The sequence below is a fragment of the Centroberyx gerrardi genome, chromosome 20 (genome assembly GCF_048128805.1).
Source record: "Centroberyx gerrardi isolate f3 chromosome 20, fCenGer3.hap1.cur.20231027, whole genome shotgun sequence".
Classification (NCBI taxonomy): Eukaryota; Metazoa; Chordata; class Actinopteri; order Beryciformes; family Berycidae; genus Centroberyx; species Centroberyx gerrardi.
The window spans coordinates 18609648-18632300 of record NC_136016.1 but is presented as its reverse complement, the minus strand read 5'-3'; the positions used below and the strand labels follow the sequence as shown (position 1 = coordinate 18632300).

General features: G+C 49.1%; 1 protein-coding gene across 3 annotated transcripts in view; it reads right to left on the bottom strand.

Annotated features, from left to right (window-relative positions):
- The window catches only part of raraa (retinoic acid receptor, alpha a), a 151843-nt gene that overhangs the window by 25467 nt on the left and 103723 nt on the right, over positions 1–22653 (bottom strand). The window contains exon 1 of one of the 3 annotated variants that reach the window (XM_071926695.2): positions 18195–18396. The exons of the other annotated variants lie outside the window; for them this stretch is intronic. Coding sequence (XP_071782796.1) covers positions 18195–18372 — 178 coding nt within the window. The 5' untranslated portion in view covers positions 18373–18396. Of the gene's footprint in view, positions 1–18194; positions 18397–22653 lie in introns of those variants that run through there. 3 annotated transcript variants of the gene reach the window in all.

Here is a 22653-nt window from a genome sequence, read left to right as displayed (position 1 = left end):
ACTGAAACAGCAATTATCTCTGTCTTCCCTTGCTCGGTGTATGCTGACACTTCTGTCTTTTTCACAGGGAGGTTTTTCGTTCCCTGGCTCATTCTCTCCATCCTAACCCAAGCGAATTCCTATAACTTTCAGTCAGTAGAGGGCTGTGCATTTTACAGTAAGGCCCTTCTTGACTCCCTGCCTTGTAGAAACCAAATATATCTATATTGTATATAACAGGCTACAGTGCCATTCTACTCATCCACCTTCTGTCACCAAACAAGAATGCACTCGCACAAACAATCATATAGGCTATACCCATATAATCACTAAGCAAGTCTACCATATAAAACAACAAAATACAATCCAGATTCAACAGATTTCCCACACACATCTCAGCCAGGCCGCAGGGGCTAAACACACACACAAATCCAGATTCAAACCATCAACAAGGTAAAGCGATCTATCAGCATGTTAAATAAAATAAATAAATCGACCATTTTCCTGGCCGAGTCAGAGCTCCTGACTGTGCCGTTTGTCAGCTGTGTCCAGCTTTGCTCGAAAAAGTTTCCGCAGTTAATCTGTCAAGCAATCTAACGTTATGTGGCAGGCTCTCCTCCATCTGTTATTGTCAGCTGAGGGTAGCTACATTAATGCTGCTTTCCCCGACACTAGCTTATCAACCATCACCACAAACAGTTTCACAATTTGTTGTGTTACTGTGGGTTGAGTAGACTGTCAAGAAGGGTCTCAGGAGGAGGCAGCGGTCTACAACACATTCCCACAGAAGCAAGCTGTGGGCCGGCAGGAGTCTGTCCAGGAGAATATCAAAATCTGATTCATTTTTCACCTGGAGATAAAACAAACTAATCCCATTGGATAAGAGTAGGCTGTTTTCAACACAACTCTGCATCATTGCTTCTCTCCCGGAGAGAGAAGCAATGACAATAACAGACTGAATGATGCAATACAAAACACAGTATTACTTCTATGAAAATGCAGATTCTTCTCGATTCTGGAGGATTGTTAGGCTAGCAGGCACTGGGGGTTTGTCACTGCTCTCACTTACATCATGCATGGTATGCCAGTGTATGAGTGTGTGTGTGTGTGTGTGTGTGTGTGTGTGTGTGTGTGAGAGTATTTCTGAGGGCGAGTTGGGAGGATTACCGAGGAGCCCCCTGCCTGGCTGTGCTCCACCCAAGCTGCTGCATGTCTAGCTCCCTGTCTGCCTCGTCAATGTAGAGAGAGAGAGGGAGAGCGGGAGAGAGAGAGAGAGAGAGAGAGAGAGAGAGAGAGAGAGAGAGAGAGAGAGAGAGAGAGAGAGAAGAAGAAAGGGAGGAGAGAGGGCACACGGGATGCTGTCACCAAGGATGAGCCTCCAAGCGTTCCAAGCAAACTAATGGGAAAGGACTTGCATCACTGTTACGCAACCGCTCCCCACTCCGTCTCTCCACCAATCATGGTGCTCCTGGCACCAGGCCCCGCCCCTCCTGGGAGCAGATTGGAGGAGATTAAGGGAGGGGAGTTTGGATCAAAATGAGAGCGTAATCTGCTTTTAATATCATTTTCTGTGGCGAATGAGACTTATCACTTCCACTTAAGGGACTACGCTGCGTTCTGCACTTCTGAGAAATGACAGCCTGCTGCTTTTCAGCCGTTGCAGGTATTCAGATTTTGCCGAGGGGGCAAAGACAGATGTGACAGCTCGAGTTCTTCAAGGACTGCGGAGCATGTTTAAAGGCGAGATTGGCACCAAATTTTGATGAATAGTGCTCTGAATCGGTGCTAATTAACGCCCCAATCTGGAGTGTTATTGTAAGACAAACACACACACACATGCGTGATAGATGAGGGTCAGAGCAGAGGCCGAAGGGCAAGGCGGTGCAGAGTAAGGAGTCTCTCTTGCCTCTTGTGATGATCTGTTCTCAGCGGCAGGAAATGGCGATGTTTGTCTAGGGCTAGAAGTGGGGCAAACACCAGGCTGTGTTTAGCAGGGATAATTTATGTTGTCTTTACACGTGGATGAGGAGAGAGGGGGGGGGATAAGCATGTGTGTTCGTGGGTATAAGTGAATATATGATATGCACATGACACACAGCGGGACACTGAATCTGTGCATGCTTGTGCAAATGAGTGCGTTTGCTTGTATAAACATGTGCATGCATGAATGTATATGTAAGTCTGTGTGTGTGTGCGTGTGTGTGTGTGCGTGCGTATATCTCAGGATATTCTTATCTGGGCCAGGCCTGGTTTAGATCAGTCCAGGTCTGTGGCCCCCACCATGTTCCCAAGCCCTTCTCCAGGGGCCCAAGATAACTTCCCTCTCCACGCTGCCAGGCCTCTGCAATAACAACACACCAGGTTTTCCTATCACCGCTGTCCTGGCAAATGGAGAAGGAACTGAGAACATGTGTGGACAAACTAGAGCGCGGGGGAGGGGAGGGGTGGCGGTGTGTGTGTGTGTGTGTGGGGGGGGGGGGGCAGCAAGAAAGCAAGCAGATGGCAAAGATGAGGTCTATGGGGGCTAGACTTTATGTTTAACCATGCTAGCTGCTGCCACATGCTAGCCTTTGGTGCAGTTAATTATGTATGCAATATATAGTCTCCTGACAAATGCATGTTTTTGCAGTGTGAGTCAATGCAGAACGCACAGGCAGGCTATATTGACCCAGATTACAAAGGCAAATTCAACAGATTTAGCCTAGACCACAAATAAAATTATCCATCGATTTGCACGCCGAGAAACAAAAACATAAAACCAGCATCCGACAACAGCTGTATTCCAAGGGAGAGCATAACTTCCCTGGCAACGACGTCCCCTGGCAACCCGCAGTAACACGGTGTAACTCTATCCAGCAGCTGTCTAGGCCTGCTGACTGACGATAGGACTATGTGAGTTGGCACATGCTCCGGCGAATGCCCCGGGGTGACTGGAGATATTTGGTATGAGCTGATGGTGTGGGACATGGTGAAAACAGCGACTGGTGGGCACAAGGGGGCAAAGGGCGGCCCGCGTTGGACAGGGGGGGGTGCCAGGATGTGGACAGGCCGGCAGCGCGGAGGGGGTGTTTCGACAGCCTGGAACACATGTCGTCTTAGGGTGTGGGTAACATCCCGAACCGTGACATCCGATGAGTGTGAGAGTGTGTGTAGCATATGTAAACAGCAGGTCTATTAAGATGGTCTGACTCCAACATGGCTGTATGTCGCGAGGCCTCGTTTCATGTGGAGATGCACGTTTCATATGTGTTTCTGTGTGGAGGTCGAGCGTATGCCCATGTCTGTGTAATCAAGTACAGCTGATGCCTCAAAGCTTCATCACTGCTAAGAGCTATAGACGGGGAGTCTGAACTAGGCCTATCATTGTCAAGCCTTTCCCGGGGCTAATCTATGTGATGAATACAGGCAGTGTTTGCCCACAGTGGCTCTACCCTTCTCATATGAATGTTTAGGCACTAATCACAGGCATAAAGCAGTTGCACACAATCAGTCGAGTAACATGGCTGACCCACATTAAGAGAGAGAGAGAGGGGAGCTGAGAGAGGGGTTAAAAGAGATAGAGGAGCAGAAAGAGCAGAGCTGAAAGAGGGGAGGTTGGGGGAGGGTAAGAGAGAGAGAGAGGGAGAGAGAGAGAGGCTGCAAGAGAATAAGGAGCTGATAAAGCGAGAGGAACTGAAGGAGAGGGAGCAGCTGAGGAAGAGAAACAGAGAGCGGGGAGCCGAGCTGAGAGACAGGACTGGGGGAGGACTGTGACATGTAAGACAAACATTTCAAAAACAGTCTCCAAATAAAGCTGTGCATGCTGGCATGTTTGCTCTAGACACTGTGTGCAGTGTGTGCGAGAGAGAGAGAGAGAGAGAGAAAGAGAGAGACAGAGAGAGAGAGAAAGTGAGAGAAAGGAAGAAGGTGTACCGACAGTGTACCCTCCCTTTGTCAACTCTCTCAGAGTGAATTCGTACACCCTCCCAGATCGTCTTACAGCCATGATACCTTATGACACTGCTGCAGATAATGGAGCTAAGCCCACATCATTGGATCACAACGCTAACACAAGCATTCGTCGTCATCCTCATCAACATTACACAAAGTACACAGTGAAGCCGCAGCCGTACAAACTGGCTTTTGAATATTACAGCGCTGACTGTGAAAATGGCTTCATGAAACATTAAGCCGATCTTTTACAAAGAATGCCTGCATAGGTTAATTATGGAAGTGTGCGTCATTCTCTGTGATAAGAAGCTGCACTCAGGCTTACCAAGGGCCAGGGGGGGCATCAAAGCGATACCAGGCCTTTGGCTCTACATGATCCAATCCATTAACCCGACCGATGATCAAATGCACACATTCCACACTCTGGATACATTTAACATTTTAGTCATTTGGCTGATGCTCTTATCCAGAGCCACTTAGAAAGAGTGCAACAGTCACAATACGCTTCAATTCCCTCCCTTCCCTTAAATCCCCAGGTCACCAACATTACAAGCAACCGACGGTAAGGAGTGCAAAGGTCAGAGCCCCGGCACCCTGAAAATATTCCTGCAACCCTAAAGCAATCATGTAAGAGAGAAGTGCTTAGAAAAGAAAGAAGAAATAAGATGTAAGGAGAGAGGTAGAGGGTGAAAACGATTTATTTTAAGATAAGAACATACTAGAGCGAGCACAGTTGAAAGACGAGAGACAGAGGATATGAATCAGCGGAGCGATTATGAAAACCAACGCATTCTCGTCCGTAGTATTCAAAAACAATCTCAGGTTATGAACTACTGAAAAAACACACTTGCAATGCACGATTCTAGTGCTTCAATGACACCCGTACACATTAACCAGGCCCCATTCATCTTTACTGGGCTGAGCGCCACACACAGTGCCTCCCTGTGTTTGAAGGCTAACAGACCTTCATGCGGGCTTATGGTCGAGTGTTTGCTCTTCACTCGCTCTAACAGAGAGGTTATCTGCCCATTGATACGCGCTAATCCATTGTGACTGGCAGCATTCAGGGGCCTCCGTTCTTAAGCGCATATTCAGCACCGGAGGAAGCGGGTCATAAATATGGAGGGAGCAAAGGGCTATTTGCATTAGAGGGCTGAAGTGGACTCGGAGAGGCCGGGAGGAGGGCGAGAGGAGAGGGGGAACAAGGGATCAAGAGGAAAGGAGAAAAAGAAGAGGCTCATCAGGATCTGGGGAGGAGAAGAGTGGATCACCAGGGACAGGCTTTGTCATGTTAAACTGCCTCTCTCTCGACCTGTGTTTTCCCTTTCCCCTCTCTCTCCCTCTCTCTCTCTCTCTCTCTCTCTCTCTCTCTCTCTGTGGATAACACAATAGTCAATCGCAGGGGAATAGATTAGGCGGGTTTGATCTGCTCAACTTCTGAGCCGGAGCATGACAGTGGAAGTGGGGGAGAGGTCGCGAATGCAGCATGTGTGCGTGACTCGGTGCATGAGAGAGTGTGCTCAGCGATGCTCGATGATGTGCCTTCACACCGGGCCGTTTCACTTCAAATCCTGAAACCCATCTAGGTTAGTCACTTCATCTACTTGTCAGCATGAGTTAGAGCTAATAGTTAAACTCCACTGTAATTTACCTCGGCTCTGGCTGCTTTCAAGTCCCGGCTAGCTAACGTGCATTCCTCTACTGTACCAACTGCACCCCACACGCAACCCATAATGATAACAGTTCCCTTCATAAATTAGCACAAAGTACAAATGTCAGGTTCGAGTTGAAAGCATATCATTGCGGATGTAAATGGAGGTATTTGCACGGTGTAGACAGGCAGATGCAGCAAGCGTGCCATTATCCTGTCACGAGTCTGTTAAAGAGCGCGATGATGGCGGGACCCGAGGGGGGGTGAGGGGGTTACTAGGTCAGCACAGGGGTTAAAATGGCCTAAAGACCCCTAGGAGACAGCTGACATATTTAGAATAGCCAGACGGGGAGGAATACCAGCTAGTCGCACACAAGCAAGAAAGCTAAAAACCAACCAAACAAACTCTCTGACTGTGCTTGCCATGCTAGCTATTCTTACACCCCAACACCAACCTGACAAGTGAGTTCAGAGTGTAACATATTGTGCATACCAGTCAAAAGCTTGGACACAGCGCATTTTTCTTTATTTTTACTATTTTCCACATTTTAGAATAATAGTAAAGATATCAAAACTATGAAATAACACAAATGGAATTAAGCAGTGACCAAAAAAGGCAAGAAAACATGTCTAAGAAACAAATTTCAAGCATTTAAAACATAAGCCTTTTAATCAGGTGTGTCCAAACTCTTGACTGGTACATAACACTTTCCATATATTCTACAGAGATGGGAACCCTTTGCATTGATGTAGCTTTAAAAATGGCAGCCAGTAAAAGTGACGGCCTGACCAAAGCCCACCGCTCAAAGTGGAGCAGCTAAAGCCGTCAAAGACCACAGTGGTGCCTTTGAACACAAGGTTTAGCTCTAAACTCCTGGCTAACTCAGGAGAGGTGTCCTCAGCCTTAACCCTGCGCCGCTAGCTGCTGCGCTCCTACTCATTCCCTCTAATGATGACTGATGACACACATTTGATTCAGCTGTCTGATGTGTAGTGTCAGGGGGCTCCTTAGTGGCGGATTTGGGCAGAGCGAGGGGAGAGCGGGTGGGTGGGGAGAGGCAGGCTCATTTGTCTTTAGTGTCAGGTGCTAATGCCAAGAAAAAAGCAAGGTGCCTGTCGATAGCGCCGGGCGGCTGCGTTAGCTCTCGGCTTAGGGGAAATGGCTGATGAGAGCAGGCAGAGTCATCAAGGGAGCGCAGTGGGATGTTACTCGAATTTAATGAAGGACATGTTTAGCTTCCTTAGTATGGGTTGTGCTTTTCCCTTCTCTATGTGTGTGTGTGTGTGTGTGTGTTGTCTGAGCCTCTGTAGACACTCATTTCCTGCATGGATCCCTGACCTTTCCACGCAGCCTGAGGGGAGCCATGTAATCATGACACACACACACACACACACACACACACACACATACCCCATTTTCCTGTGATATGGCTGCCCACCAGTCAGTGAACTGGTTTACTTAGACAATGGTGATCTCTTGCTATAGTGTCTTTTGAAACGGACAGTCATGAGTGTGCATGAAAGATTTGCCCTTTACACACACATGGAATGCATAACATTTATAGCAAAGGTAGCGGGTCTGTCTGCCAGCTTATTCGTTTTGTCATGGTGGAGATTTATTTGTATTTCACTCACATTTCACTTTGGATTTTGCCTTGCCAATTACCTTGGGTTTTGCCTGTTTATGTGTGCTAAAGAAGTTAATTTGTCATAACCACATCTTTAACTGTCCTGAGGCGGAGGAGCTTTCATTTAATTTGGAGCTTTCTCCAATTTGACTATTTTTTCCCCTAATAATACGACACATATGCGACGAATATGCGCTTGATCTGTTAATATAAGGGCTTTGTTAGCACATCTGACAACGTGCAATTTTATGTTAGCTCTTCATACAGCAATCACAGCATTTAATGATCAGGCTTCATGTGTAAAAATGTTTTTTTCCATTTATCAACACACAGGACATGATGTTACTATCCCTTGTGTCATAATCCAAGGTGAGCATTCATATTGAGGCCCAATTCAGAGTTTAACTGACTGAATAATATACTATCATAAATGTATGTGTGGATGTGTGCATGTGCAGGATTGTGCTCGCAGCCTATGCACACACACTAGTAAGTGTGCATGACAAGAACTTTGTGTGCAAGTAACCAGAGCCGAGCCCTCAGGTGAGCCCGGTGTTAATGCTTCCTCTCCTCCCTCCTGTCCTCTTTCCCTCTGGGGTCCAGTTAACCCCGGCTGGCCTCCGCCGACCGGGCCGTCGCTCGGCCTCCTGACCCGCGCCTCATCCTGACCCCGGGGGCACCTGGGTGCCGTTTATCGCGACCCAGTTCCAGCGCAAGTAGCGACGCCCGGCGCGTCCCTCCCCACCTCTCCCAGTTAACTCTGTCCATTAAGCTAAGTGGGGCCCATCAATTATTCAACAGCTTCCGATGTATAATTCAAGAGAGTAGGGGGACCATCATGAATAGTGACACAGGTAGAGAAAGAGTACAGAGTAAGCCTCTCAGTTCAAAGTTGATTGCAATATTACACATCTGTAAGCCATCTTGCTCGATGCAATGAGAAGGAAGTTGGGATGGAACGATGATACTAATGTCAACTTATAATGAATAAGTAAGCAGGAGGGTGGAGGAAGGCGCGATGAGCAACTGGAGGAGACAGACGAGGGAGGAAGACGAGGAGATGGAGAGGTACAGGAAGAGGGCCGGCACTGAGAGATGGCGAGGAAACAAAACGATACAGAGACACTTCTCATGTGACGCCAAGGGAGATAATGCCAAGAACGCCGGTAGAAGTGTTAAGAGTGCAAATGGAGATAGCAAAGTGAGAAAATGAGAAACTTGTGAAAAAAAACCGAGGGAGCATGAGAAGGGAGTGAGAGAGAAGAGAGAAAATTAGGGCAGAGCATTAAAAGTGAGAGGAGGCAGCCTTGCCTGCGTGCTACCCCCCCCCCCCCCCCCCAACCTCCTCACCCCGCCGTGTAGGCGTGGGTCCTGGGGGAGCCACCGATGCTAATACAGTTATTAAGCCTCTCCACTGAAGCCTGCTCCACCTCCCCAACCCTCAGCATCAAGGAGCTCTCTCCGCCTGCCAGGCAGCGGGCGAGCTCGCTTGCTTCCACAATGAGATCAAACAGTCCCCCAAGTAGGCCAGCTCAGGGGAAGCCGGCGATGGAGCTCCCCACTGAGCGCAGAGGGCAGGTGGGGGTGGGTGAGTCAAGCCCGAGGGGGGTCCCAGCAGGCTTTGGGAAAGGGGGGATAGCCTTCAACCTTGCCCTGGATCCTCCCTCCCTCTCTGCATCTTACAGTCAGCTGACCAAGATTCCCATGCATCTCTTCCTGGTGTCGGGGATTACAGCCAGGAAAGGGTTTAGCGAGCATATGTGCAGGAGTGGATTTCTTCTCTTGCTACCTTCAGGATGTTTGTAGCTGTGGGGGTTGATGGGAGGTGAGCAGAATGGGGAGGACGGGGCAGGGGAGTTGGGGGGGGGGGGGGGGGGCTAGGTGTAGCGCTTTAGGCTAGACTTTCATCTGCGGCCAGGGAAGCCCTCTCTCAGTATAGTAAGAACCTGGCTGGTCACCTCTGCAGCAGGGGGACATGTGCATAGGGGCATGGGGGGGCGCTAATCGCTGCATTACACCCAATCCATAATTCACACCAGGGAGGGAAGATTAGCGTTGCCACTCTTGCCTGTAGCCAGAAGGAGCAAATTTGGGCAGCCATGCAGATTGCACGCAAGGCTCTGGGTAAAAAGCAATGCCTGGCTTCACATCAGCAGCCATCTAGCATCTCTATAGCTAAAAAAGCCTTCATTTTGGGGAGGCTGAGCATGGGCATTTTCCACATTTTGAGGCTGGACAGTGTTAACTGGTTTTGCTGGGGCGACTGGGCCACACATGTGAAGGCTATATTAAAAGAGTGCTGGAATATTAAGACTTTACGTGGGGTTTTTGGCTCATATGTCACTGGAGATGAAATAAAGAAAGGAAGGGGGTGAAGAATGGAGCAAGGGATGGGCAGGATAAAGACAAACGCTGGCAGTGTAACGTGCTAAATAGGACGGGGATATAGGTCATTCTGTACCAGACTCAATTTGCCAACCCTGGCCTGTTGGCAGCCGCTGGATGCAGGCCAAGTCTCCATCAGTCGCACTAGAACACTCTAATAATATCAGTCACCCCAGCCAAGCTCTCTCTCTCTCTCTCTCTCTCTCTCTCCCTCCCTGTCTCTCCCTCTCTCTCTCTCTCCCCCTCTCTCTCTCTCTCTTCGTTCTTTTCTTCCCCATTCGCTCTCCACTGCTTTTTGTTCAACGAAGAAAAGGGCAAAAATCCAGAGGCCAAAAATGACATTAAACCTCTCCTGAAATGCTCCAGAGAGATGATTGTTTGAAAATGCCAACTCTCCCGGAGCCCCCCTTTCCCTCTGTGTGCCTGAGATCTCTCTCTCGCTTTCCCTCCCTCTCGTTTTCTTTCTGCTGAGAGGTGCTGACAGCCCAGACAGAATAATCCGGCTCTATTGTGGAACCGCCACAGCGGCAGCGGTGCTGTGCAAAGGTTTCCCACGTACGGCGCGAGGGCAGAGCGGGGCACAGTGGGGCGGCGCGGCGGCGGCAGCGGTGGCGGCGGCGGCGCGGCACAGCAGCGCTACGGGCGAAGGGGCTGGTCGCCAGCTACTACGGGGGCGCCACGCTGTGCGACTCAACAACCCAGGTTCAAACAGGTGTCCCCTTTTCCATTAGTCAGCTCCCCAGGTGGAGCGGAGATGGAGAGGAGGGGAAGAGCCTGGCTGTCAAAGAGCTCGTCTCCTTCTGATTTTATCTCCACTTAGCACAGTGGAAGCCTCCACTTTGATCACAGCGCCTATGCTATCACTGGGAGCACCAAACAAAGGTGTGTGTGTGTGTATAATTGAAAAAGCGAAATATCTTTGGATACAACAGAGCCAAGAGATCTGTCACTGGTGTGCATATAAAGACAACAATAAGGTGATAAGGGGAAGGGAAGACTCCTAAAATGACACATTACTGTCAAGAGTTTGGCCCAAACAAAGCAGATAGCGCAACTGTGAAATACTGACAGACAAAAATAAACGAGGCCGCATCTTTATCTTCTCCTTGAACAGAACTGACAAACAAATGCCTCTCTTCTTCATTCCCTTCCTTCCTACCCTCCCCCCCCCTGTCTTTTTTAGCTGACTATAAAAAGCTTTCCTCAGGTTACCGTTAAAAATCCCGTGGAATAACAGAATGTGCCCGCCCCGCTGCGAGCGCTGCACGGCCGCATATTTCCATATCAGTCCTCCCCCCTTTCCCCAATCCGAAGAAACAGCCGGGGCGGGCGGGGATATGAAAAAAAAAAAAAAAAAAAAGACGTCTGGAAATGAGGAATGGACAGAGGCATTTATGCGTCTCGGCTCTTGTCTGCAATACGTTAAAACACCCAGAGTGGAGCGCTCAGGTCGCTGTGGGGCCTTTCTCTCTGCTTCTTTCCCACTGCGTTGTCTCTGGGTATGAAACGCCCCCTAAAAAAATAAAAAGGCCCAGCAGTAGGCCACTGTCTTAGCATCCCTAGCAGGGCCCGTGGCTAATGGACTGGCGGCCAAGAGGGTTGCAACATATTTCTCTCCCCCAGAACAATGAGCGCTCCTCAGCATCTGACACAACCACTTAATTATTGCGATATCCACCCGGCAACTATCTCCCTCTCTCTCGGCCGAGGTACTTCACTAACAATGGCCCTGATAAGACATTACAGGCCGACCCAAAGGTTAGACAATACGTCTCTCTCAAATGAAGGGGGGGGGGGCCTTGATACGGGCTACCTCCCTTTTAACACACAGTGGCTCTATTCATAATAAACAGGATCCGATTGTTTCAGTCCCTCCTCTCTCACCTCTCTTAACCCACATGTGTTTGGAGCTGCTCGGCTACGGGGCATCTCTCAGTTCACACAATGCTAATATCACCAAACGGCGAGACGGGGAACAAAACGGCCTGCAACCTGAGCCTCTCTGCCTCCTTCAGTCGAACACACCGTCATATCCATCAGCAGCGTATTGCTTGCACTACACTCTCTTTTTCTTTTTTTTTTTTAAAGGAGTCTTCCTTCCCACCTCCACGGCACTGTAGGCAGTCTAATTCATCCCGGTCCCAGGCGGGCCTTTAAGAGTCAAATGTCAGCGGCCGGGCTCCAGCCAGACAAGTAATGAATATGAAATGATAGAGAGGGGCTGTGGGAAGGAACGGAGTCGGGAGTCGCGTCCAGACAGACTGAGTTTCTCTGTCACCGACTGTGGCCAGACCGGGGCGGGCTGAGCCGAGCCGGGACGAGACGGGAGAGAAGCAAGGAGATCTAGAGTTACCCCACAGGGAGGCTCCCATAAATCAAGACACACAGAAGGGGCTCATCTTCCTCTGAAGCTGCCCTGCGTGGCCCCTAGGGGCCTCTTAAACACACAGACACCGGGTATTGTGACGGCCAGGCAAATAAGGACCCCAGTTATTAACCGCAATGAGATCATCTGAGACAACGAGAGAGACTCCCCGACTTGCAACCGGTTTCTCCCCTCTCAGGAGCTTGCCTGCTAGGTTATTAAAAGCAACGTTGTAGCCGAGGGGACTTTGTTTTCGTGAGAACAAACAAATAAGGATACGTGTGAGCGATTCAGAGCTCCCTCCTGTTCCTTGTGTGAAACACAAACGTAAGCTGGGGTACAGCGTTCTCCTCCAAAGCACCTTAGTTAACAAACACTGACTTGGGCGGCAGCAACACAGTGCTATTTTTTGCTCAGACGGCAGGAGAACTGCCAGGCTCTTGTATTTTTAGAGTACTAACCTCTACCCTATTTTCTGGGCTATTTGTGGCTTTCGGCACGGATGTCCCACTCTCTAAATAGGAGGGCATTCCATTGTGTGTGTGTGTGTGTGTGTGTGTGTGTGTGTGTGTGTGTGTATGCAAACAACATGAGGTGCACACGGTTGGCTGTCATTCCATGTGATGTTAATACAGATCCCCAGGGGGGGCCTGAGGTCGAGCATGTTGCTGGGAGCAGCAGCCTTGTGCTCTGGCCTGGAGATAGTAGCCTGAGAGGGGGGTGGAGGGCAGGCAGGCAGTGGCCCTCCACAACTGATGAAACAAGGCAACATTCCCTGTAATCACTCTATATATAGCGGATGGCGGCAAAGGGGGGGAGCAGGAAATCTTGTAAAATATGAGGAAAAATTAGGGCAGGCAAGCATTAAAGATTAATCGTGACACTGACTGCCCGGCTCAGGCTTGCCATGCAGAGAATGCCACCATGGAGATGGGAAACAGAGAGGGAGAGAGAGATAAAGTGGGAGAGAGAAAGGAGACACTTTGGGAATGAAAATGCCTAGCAGATGAATTCTGGGGTGATGAATGTCCCCGGTTCAATACCCAGATGAATTTATGTGTGTTCCATTACGAGAGGGTGGGGATGAAACATGGAGATAGGGCGGAGAGATGGGAAGAGAGAGAGAGAGGCCTCTCAATGTGCCGGTGAGCTAGCCATGCAGAGCCCATTGCGAACAAGCCATCTGTAGAGATAAGTAAAGAAGTGATTACAACAGGCCCAGCTCAATTTCTGACAGTTGACGCTTGACTGCCCCCGTAGAGCCGAATTGATTTAAATGAAGAAGCTATGAATATTTTAGAGGGTGGAACCCCCCTTTAACCTGAACTATTTCGATCTCCCTCCCACCTCCGTGTATGTATGTATGTATGTGTGTGTGTGTGTGTACGTGTGTGAGGCAGGACAGACACGGGGGAGAATGTAATTATTGATAGTGAGATTAAGGCCCTATTGTCACAATGTCTGCAATCAGCCGCCTCCTTTAAGCCCTGGTGAATCAATGACACTGCCTGGATCCTTTCTGTCTGCCCTGCTTTGTTCATCAAAGTAGGCTTTGCAGTGTAAACCAGCCCTTGTTTGGGGATTTAGCGTCAAACCAAACTGGTGTACAGTACTCTCCGACCGATGCCCCCGGCTAATTCTCTCTACAAACAAGCTGGGGCCCATTGGTGGATCCGAGCGTGTGTCGGTGCGCGCACAAAAACACACAGCCCACACAAAAATATGCTGAATTTCTGACATACTCAATGTTGAATGATTCTGCAATGTGCCGCCCGCAGCAAATAAAAGCTGCCAGTCAGCTATGGCATTGTTTGTGTGTGTCCAAGAGGCACTTGCTCTGCCAATATTCAAGGTGACGGGCCACACCCATTCATTACACCTTGAAAAAGAAAAGACAAAAAAACAGACACAGTATCGCGTGAAAACACGAGTCCCTGTTGCCCTTGGTAACCTTGTGGCATGGCGAACGCCTAATTCCGAGGGCATCTGTATTTAGTAAACGATGCGTCGCGTTAAAGGGGCCAGTGATGCCTTTGAAGGTTGACGGCAAGGTGCCATTTTGGGAGCGAGTGATGGCAGGTTGTGAAATGCTGCCCCGCGGCCTTTCCCAGGCGAGTGGCGACGGCAGCACTGAACTCCCTTCACCCCTTTGCCATTACAAACATACCTTGATGACAAAACGTGTTATTGATGTTCACCTGAAGGTGAAAGCGGGCGTGTTTCTGTGGACATGCTGCACTCTTTCTCTCTCTCTCTCCCCCTCTCACACACTCTCTCTCTCTCTCCCTCTCTCACACACACACTCTCTCTCTCTCTCCGTGGCGTTCCAGGCGTCCAGCCTACTAAATCACTGTCGCCATTGGCTGACAGGGGTTAGGCAGACGTGGCGCAATAAGGAGCCTGCCTGACGCTTCCCTCCCCTGGAAGAAGAGGGGACCTTGCCTCAATGCTGTCCATCCATCTAGCCTGTCCCATCAAGTTGGGATCAACACAGCCCCAGGAGGAAAGGGCCATTCTCTCGTCAGTCTATCCATAAAGTGCACGGACGTAAAAGAGCATGCAGAAAATATTATAGTGCTCAGGGACTTGGCATTGACATAAAGGGCAAATACTGCAGTTCAGAAATATTAAGGTCTGTGGTTTGCATTACTGCTCCTAAAGTTGTATTTTACTAAAATTGTATTTAATGGGCTTTGTCACATGACAAAAGGAGTCTTGAGTGGACTGATCAAGAAAACAACTTTAGGCTAACAGGCCTTACTAGATGATTCTCCAGCTGTTTATGTCAGCAACCCTCCATTCAATGTTAGAGAATGGCCAAGTCCATTTGGGGCTGGGACAAGTCTGGCTCTTTATGCTGTGTTGTTTATGGATATTTTCAGTTCTCAGTGCACACTTGCCAGATACAATTTGCACATATAAAACAAGGAAGGGGTGGGGGGCTAATATCCGCAGTTGCACTCACAAAGCCAACACAGAAATCTGTTGGCATGCGCAGAGTCCAAATACATCAGCCGCAGTTTTTCCATGTTGCTGTCTAACAGCACAAACAATTAGGGACGGTCTCACTCTGCTGTCTGACGCTCCCGCCTCTCAGAAACCCAAAGGAGAAACCACATGGGTTTGCACTTCACCAGCAAGCTGGAACTTTCTTACTTTCTTCTCAAAAAAAAATCCACTCTGACCAACCTCCCCCTTCACCCTTGCCCAAAATTGCTCCTGCTGTTACGGTCCTTAGCGCTGAAAAACAATAAAATACCATCTGTTTTTTCTTGGGCCTCTTCTCCTGCTAGGGGAAAGGACTTCCGCACTTAAATACCACATGAGTCAGATTAGGCTGCCAGTCACTTGCCCCTCGGACACACAGCCATCGCGGCCAATAGCCCACTTGGCAGCCGCCGCCTTGAGATGAGAAACAAGCTAACGTTTGGCCTTCTCTCTCTGCCTCGTCCGCGTTCTGGAAGTCCCTGACGACCACCCCCTTCTGTACGGGGGACAGCCTGGGAAAAAGCAGAGAGGCAAGAAGTCCATGGGCCGGTGAGCATTTGGGCCCACCATGCAATCCCTCTCTCCTCCACACCCCCCCTTCGCAGTGTGTGTGTGTGACAGTCATGTGAACAAGGCCATGCACATTCCTTCATGCATGAGCCCGTAATTGCTGTAAGGATTCCGACAGGCGCTCAGTGAAAAAGAGGGGGAATCAAGTGCATTTAATCTGGAGGGCCGGAGCCCTTCGCCATGAAGACTCAGCATTGTTCCCCTGCACACCAACAGTCAGATTACGAGCGGCTTGTTGACGCTGCGTACGATTGGGCAAACCTGCGCCGACAGCGGCTGGATGGAAACCGCCATGACAACTTAAATGGGAGCGTCTTTAAGGAATCAATAACATTGGGGTTGAAGTGTCCATATGATCTGGCTTTGTGCCTAGCCACTTAATGGGTCCAGGAGGCCGTTTTAGGCCAGTTTCACTTCAGTGAAGATGTCGGCGGGTGCACTCAGAGAGCCAGAAAGCTCTTCTTAAAAGCCCTATAATGAATAGTTAGATCCGATGTGGAGAGGTCAAAAAAACACAGAGGACCAAAAAGGAAAAGGGCTGAGGGGTAAGAAAAATGTTTAACTCTAGCAGCAATCTGTTTCCAGAACCACGTGCAGAGGATAACATACCATGGAACTACTGTCTGTGAAGTTCATATTTAAATAAAGACCAGAAATAGATAAAGCCAGCAGATGTTGTTGGGATTGTCTCTCTCCCTCTCTCTCTCAAGCCTGACTGGTTTGGATTTCTGCCTTTAAGAAAAAGAGGCGGGGGGGGGGGGGGAAATCTAGCTCTGTTTTGTTTTCTACCCCCATGATCCAATAAGCCTCCATGCCACGTGATGACACTAAAGGATGTTGTGCCCATCTTCTCCTCTCTTCACAGCCCCCCACCCACTCCCCCCACAGTGCACTAAATTTTTTATTACATTCAAGCAGTAAGGCAGAGAGCAGCTATGCTACCCCCCCCCTTCCCCTTCTTCCCCCTCTCCAACTCCTCCGTTGAGCAAAACAATGTGGAGTCGAGTAAGGGATCAGAGGTCTTTTCCTGGGCCAACCCCCCCCTCTTCTCCCTCAGACAAGCTCACATGGTTTGAATCAATGCTGCCACTAGAGCTGTTTAGTGGGCCACTACAATAAATAGTATCCACCGCGATGGATATCTACGTCGAAAAGCGCCTGACTTTGACGATGGTATAGTGTGACCTTTGGAAAGGAGCATGTGTGGTGTGCCTGCAATATATGGGACTTGTCCTTTTAGTCCGGAGGAATTTCTATTCTCATCCGACTTGGAGAAATGAGCCTCGAAAATGAGAGAGAGGCTGCTGCACAAAACAAACCATTTTGAGTGCATTTGTTGTTGCTGCCAAACATCAAAAATTCCTGTTTAAATTCCCTTTTGTCGTGTGTTTCTATAGTCTTGAGACGAGGAGGAAATTGGCCCTTAAGAGCCTGTGGAGATTCCTGCCTTTTACACTCCTTCAGCTGTGAAAGACAACAGAGCCATCTCTTCTATAAAGGCCTGGTGTGCTTTGTGCAGAGCGGCCGCTTTGAGGTAAAGAAGGGGAAGGGCCTCGCCGATACTTTGTTGTTGCAATAAAACTATCTCTCGTTGCAGCAGATATAGTGTCAATTCTGGGAACATAAACTGAAAGACAGCCTCCCGTGGCTGCCTGCGGTTACTTAACACAAGACAAACTACCACACAAAAAACAACAACAACAACCCACTAGTCTAAATCAACTTATCCAGACATAAAAAACACAACCCAACAGATACTGGCATGTTGTCTTTATGCATGCCTGCCTATTTTACAGATAGACCTATCACCAGTACTACACAGCACAAAATTATGTGATTATATATTCTAACAGCATATTTATTAGAATTATAATAGTCATCACTATTGTTATTTTATAATATGTATATTCTAATACTCAAAATGCTGAAAACAATACAACACTTTATACACCGAACTGCTAAATTAAACTCAGCACACACCAGCTTCTAATTGTTTCCCCCCAGCTTTTATTTGCAAATCACCTGTTTAAGAAAGTCTATAACCAACGCAATGAATGACTGCCAATAAAGTGGGGAAGTAAATTGACAGGAACAGTGCTGCTCGGGGACTGTGGCCTGTGGCTGCAGCTATCCAGCTTACCAGAGGAGCCGAGGGATAACGCCAGCAGGAAAGTTTGATCTGATTAACGCTGGCATGGCTTGCAAAACCTTGTTTCTATTAAGTGCATATTTCAGGAGCGCAAAAGCTTGGATAACGTGGCCTAGATCAGAGCGCACAAATCCGCAGTCTCACCGAGGTTTCTCCCGGAAAAAAAAAAAGACTACAACCTGAGCGCATACAGGGGGAGAAAAAGAGAGAGCCGAAAGTGGGTCAAGTATAGATAATGCAGTTATGAAGCTCCGTGATGGGGATAATATGCTGCGCTGTTCAGTGAATTTCGGCTTGTTTTCTCCAATTAAAATAATTAAAATACAACAGGCTGGTAATATAGGAATAAAACCCTTATAATAACCCTACTGTGTCATGACTGTCGAGAGAGAATAACAAAATGTCAGAGGAATATGGCCTATACACACACACACACACCAACACACACACTCATCAACACACACGGCGGCACAGAAGTGAGACAGAGGCTTTATGTTAACTTCTCCAATTAGTGAAATGAAGTTAAGGAGGCAGTGAAAAGCCACCTACAGTGGTTGGAGCCGTTCCAGTGCTGGTTTCTGATGGACGTGCTGTAGGGATGGGGCGCTCCGGGCACCAGTCCTTTCTCTGGGATCAAGCATCCTCTGCTCTGGTTGTAGTAATCCATCATTAAAAACGGGTTCGGGCTGGGATTCAGTCCCACAACGTCCACACTCTCATACATCATACGAAGCAAGACGATAGCAGGGGATTATTATCAAAAAAATAAAAAAAAAGGCGAACTAATGAGGCGCGCACGGGAAAATAAGAGCCTTGTGGTTTTCAGCTCGCCACCAGCAGAGGTAGTACGGAGGGGGCCAAACGGGGGAAACTGCATTAAATTCGAGGGAAAAGTGATAAATCCAGGCATAAAGGAGTCATTTGAAGATTAAGCGCCTTCTTATTGCGTTGCGTTGATCGAAAACCAAGCCGTGGAGGGAATCAGTGTCTAAAATAGCCTAATCGGCTGCGCTCAATTTGAAATCATAATTTAGAAGAACAGTCAGCATGATGTTGAATGGAGACCACGGCTTGGAATATGCGCAAGGATTAGATCGAAAAAAAAAAAAAAAAAAGAAACGACCCGAATAACTTCAGCGGAATATAATCAGTCCTGTCGGCCTTGCTCTAATACAGAGAGCAACATTTGAGCCCGTATCCACACACACACAAAAAAAATAACCCGAATGAAATCCCAGCAAAAAAAAAAAAAAAAAAACAGAAACCTCCCAAGTCCGTGTCGATAACACAGGGTGATCGGCGAGGGGATGAGGGCGCAAATATCAGAGAGGAAATTCCGTGTAGTTGCAGTTTGTCCTTTGGGATTCGGACGATTGTCCCGTTTGCGCCCGCCGTGGGTGGACTCTTGTCAGCCCCGTAAATCCACCGGTCTCCCTGCCTGCGCTACAGCAACCGGCGGCTTCTCTCGGTCCGACCCCCGCGCTCCAATATCCCGGTTCGCATGAAACGTTCAGCACCGCCTTGTTTGTATTTTGGGCGAGAAGCCTAAATCATTCCCACACAAATCGTGCGGCTATCATGTTCTGCAGAAATGTGACAAGGCACAGCAGCTGGGGGCTTTGGCTCCACCTCCACTCGCCTCTTCCCCCCCTTCAGTCTCTTTTCATGCGTCGCTCCTCCCACGTTTAACCCTTCAGAGACATCACCCCCCCCCTCCCCCCTCCTCCTCCAAACAGCGGCCCAGGGACTGAGGGTGAGCCCGCCGCCTTCCCTCATATTTAGGTGCGGGGGCTTTAAATAGGAATGTATTGGAGGACATAATTAAGTTATATAAGCCCGGTAATGAGTGTTTCATATCTTTACGCGGAGTTCATGGACATAATTGAGTGCTTCGCCACGCTGTATCTCTCTCTTTCCTGGAAGTTCCCGTCTCTGTTCTCACTCTTTATTTGGGCTCCTCCTTCCAACTAATTTGACCCCTTTCCCCCATGCTCTCATCGGTCCCTACCCTCCGATTTTTTTTTTCTCCCCCAGCCGCTGTCTCGCTAATTTGCCTAATGCTATGCGGCTGAACTTTTCCTGAACCCAGGGAAGTAGGCAGCCTCACCTCCGGGTGACCCACACGCAGACTCGGATTCGCCTCTCTCCCATCTCACATCATTCAAGGTTTCCCACCTTGTACACCCGATGTAACACCATCACACTTTTCCTCAAGTGCTGCCCAGCGAGGCGCCTCATACCGCCCGGCACAGGGCGAGTAACACGGGGGCAAAGTCACCGAGTCATGGTAACTGACACTCAACTTTTCTCTGAGATCCTCACAGTGCAGCCGCAGCTGGGATAAAGTCCTGACAGGTTGTTTTCATGCTTTGGAGTTACATCACCTTCTTAATAAAGATGTCTCCACCTATACTCTGCAACATTCCATGCAACATTGTTGCAACTTGTCAAACAGGCACGCAGCTGTGTCATCCACTGGCTCAAGTCACTGCCAAAGCTATCATAGCAAAATTACATACTAGCTTGAATATTTTATTTCCAAGACAGGAGATGCAAATATCACAGCCCAAAGGATATTATAGCAGCAGAAACTTATGTAACATGTGCTGTAAACTACACCGCTGCCTGAACAATGCCTCTGCTCCCCTGCAGGACTTTCCCTTCACCTGAGCCGCAGGCCACAGCTGGGTCTGACCAACAAGGTGTAGAGGGATTATCTGCATGGAGCCCGGCAGGGGGGCTCGGCCCGCTCCGCCCCCATTGACTGTGACACTTATTTAATGCAGGCCCCAGTCTGTTTACTCCGCCTGATAAGAGCCCAGTGTGGAGGCCCGGGCCAGGGCGACCCCTCGCCTGCACTGATAGCGCAGCCACACATTCCTTGACAGGATTAGCCCTCTGAGTAATGGCTGTCAGAAAATGCTAATTTTCCAGGCTCTGTTTTCTTCTCCAAGGGGAGAGCATTCATCCTCGGGTAATACCCTGTGATTGCACAGTGAGAGCTAAGAGATAGTGGATTGTTGATCATTGCTTATTACAGAGGGGGAGGGAAAAAACATGAGATTAGCCCCGGAAAATTCTTCTTTTTTTCACAGCTCTCTCACATTTATTTTTAAACAAAAAAGTCACACTGTCAGGCTTAAAAGGAGCAGAAGCCGGCGCCAAAACAAGCGACTGCAGAATCCTCCAAAACACAACCGATCATTCCGAATGAGTGCAGGCGCCAGGAGACTAAATTAATGTCGGTTTTTTAGGCTCAGAGGGAGAGAGAGAAAGGGAAATAGACGGGGGGGTGGAGGGTGCGGGGGGTGGGGTGGTGTGTGGGGTGGAGGGTATTACATCAGCTTAAGGGGAATATGGGTGCTGGCACGGTGCCAGGTGGTGCCCAGTCATATCGGTGCCCCCTGGTCAAAGGAGTTGGGTCTGCAGTGCTGGCTTTGTTTTGACAGGAGGAGGTGTGAGAGAGCAGCCTGTCACAAACGCACACATATGCATACACATATGTACTGCACACACACACACACACACACACACACTCACCAAGTGCCAATTGGAGCTAAGCATGGCCTGATAGAGGTTAAGTGAAAGTGGTCAGTGGCTTCCGGTGCATTTTGATGACCGTGTGAAGGCGAAGTAGAGAGAGAGAGAGAGAGAGAGAGACAGAGGGGGGAGGGAGAGAGAGAGAGAGAGAGAGAGAGAGAGGGAGAGAGAGGGGGGGGGGGGGTCAGCCCACGCAAACACAGCAGTCCAGGTGGCCGTGTCTGCTCCAGCCTCAATAAGCTCCACACTCCTGAGAACATGGAAAAGTACTTTGGCGCAGAGCAAAGCCAGAGAGACAGAGATGAGATTGCGTCTAACATGTTGCCGTGAGGAGAGTCTCGGCTGCACGGCTTGGGCTTCAAAGTGTGGCTGCACAAAACCGATGGAGGGGCCTGATTAAAGCACCATTCAGACCCGGAGGCCTCACAGAAATAGACGGTTATGTAAGTGCAAATAATGGAGGGATACGACGAGGGGTAAACATAGTGTCCTTGATTGGGAGGAAAGTTGGAACTGGGAGCCCAGCGGAGAGATTGGATAGGGGGATAGGGGAAGGGAGAACAGAGAGAGAGAGAGAGAGAGAGAGGGGTTTTAGGAGGGAATTCAAAGAGGTTTATGGACAAGGGCGGAGAGGAGATTGCTGGCTGGACCTTGAGGGTGTCAAACTATTTTTACTGCCCCCACTCCCCTTCTTTCTTTGCCCCAATCAGGGGTGTTAGGAAGCAGTAAAAAACAGCCCCCTCGCCATTCCTCCCCCGAGGAGATGAGCCGACAGGTTAGAACAAACAATAGGTCGTTATGTCATTTGGCTTATTGCGTGTGATAAAAAGAGGTGGAAAAGGGCTTCCTCCGCAAACGCACAACCCCAAGCAACACCGGTGAAGCAGAGCTCGGTGGAGATAATGAGCAAGATTTTTTGTTCGATGTTCTGCGAGTTCTGGAGACGATCCACCAACATCTGCAATCAGCTGTCCCTCGACTCTTGGGCTCTCGCACTCTGGAGAGGTTTTTTTTTCCTCCATGGCTACGAACGCTTCCTGCACAGTGTGTACTTTATTGGAGTGGACGGTCAAATCAAAACAGAATGCAATCAAATTGTCTGAAAGTCATGGAAAAGTCAGTTGAGCCCCGGGTTGGCCTGGAGACGCTTAACGGGGGTAAAAGGCTAAGGGAAAACAGAGCAGACCTGCCCTATCGCCCGGACAACACTTGGCGCGGGTACAAGCTATCTCCTGACGAGATAAGGCCAGACATGTTCGAGTCAGAATGGCCCGGGCCTAATTTTGGAGTTCCTGTCTGCCTTAACGGCTAGTACACAAACACAGCCTCTGCTGCTACACCTCCCCCCGAGCTCTCGTGCACATGTGCCAGCAGATGGCTAATGCCCAGACGATAAAGAAGTCGGGGCAAGCCTCGGCAAAGCTTTCCATCTTTCTTAAATCTTCCCGGCGACCTAATAAGGCGGCGC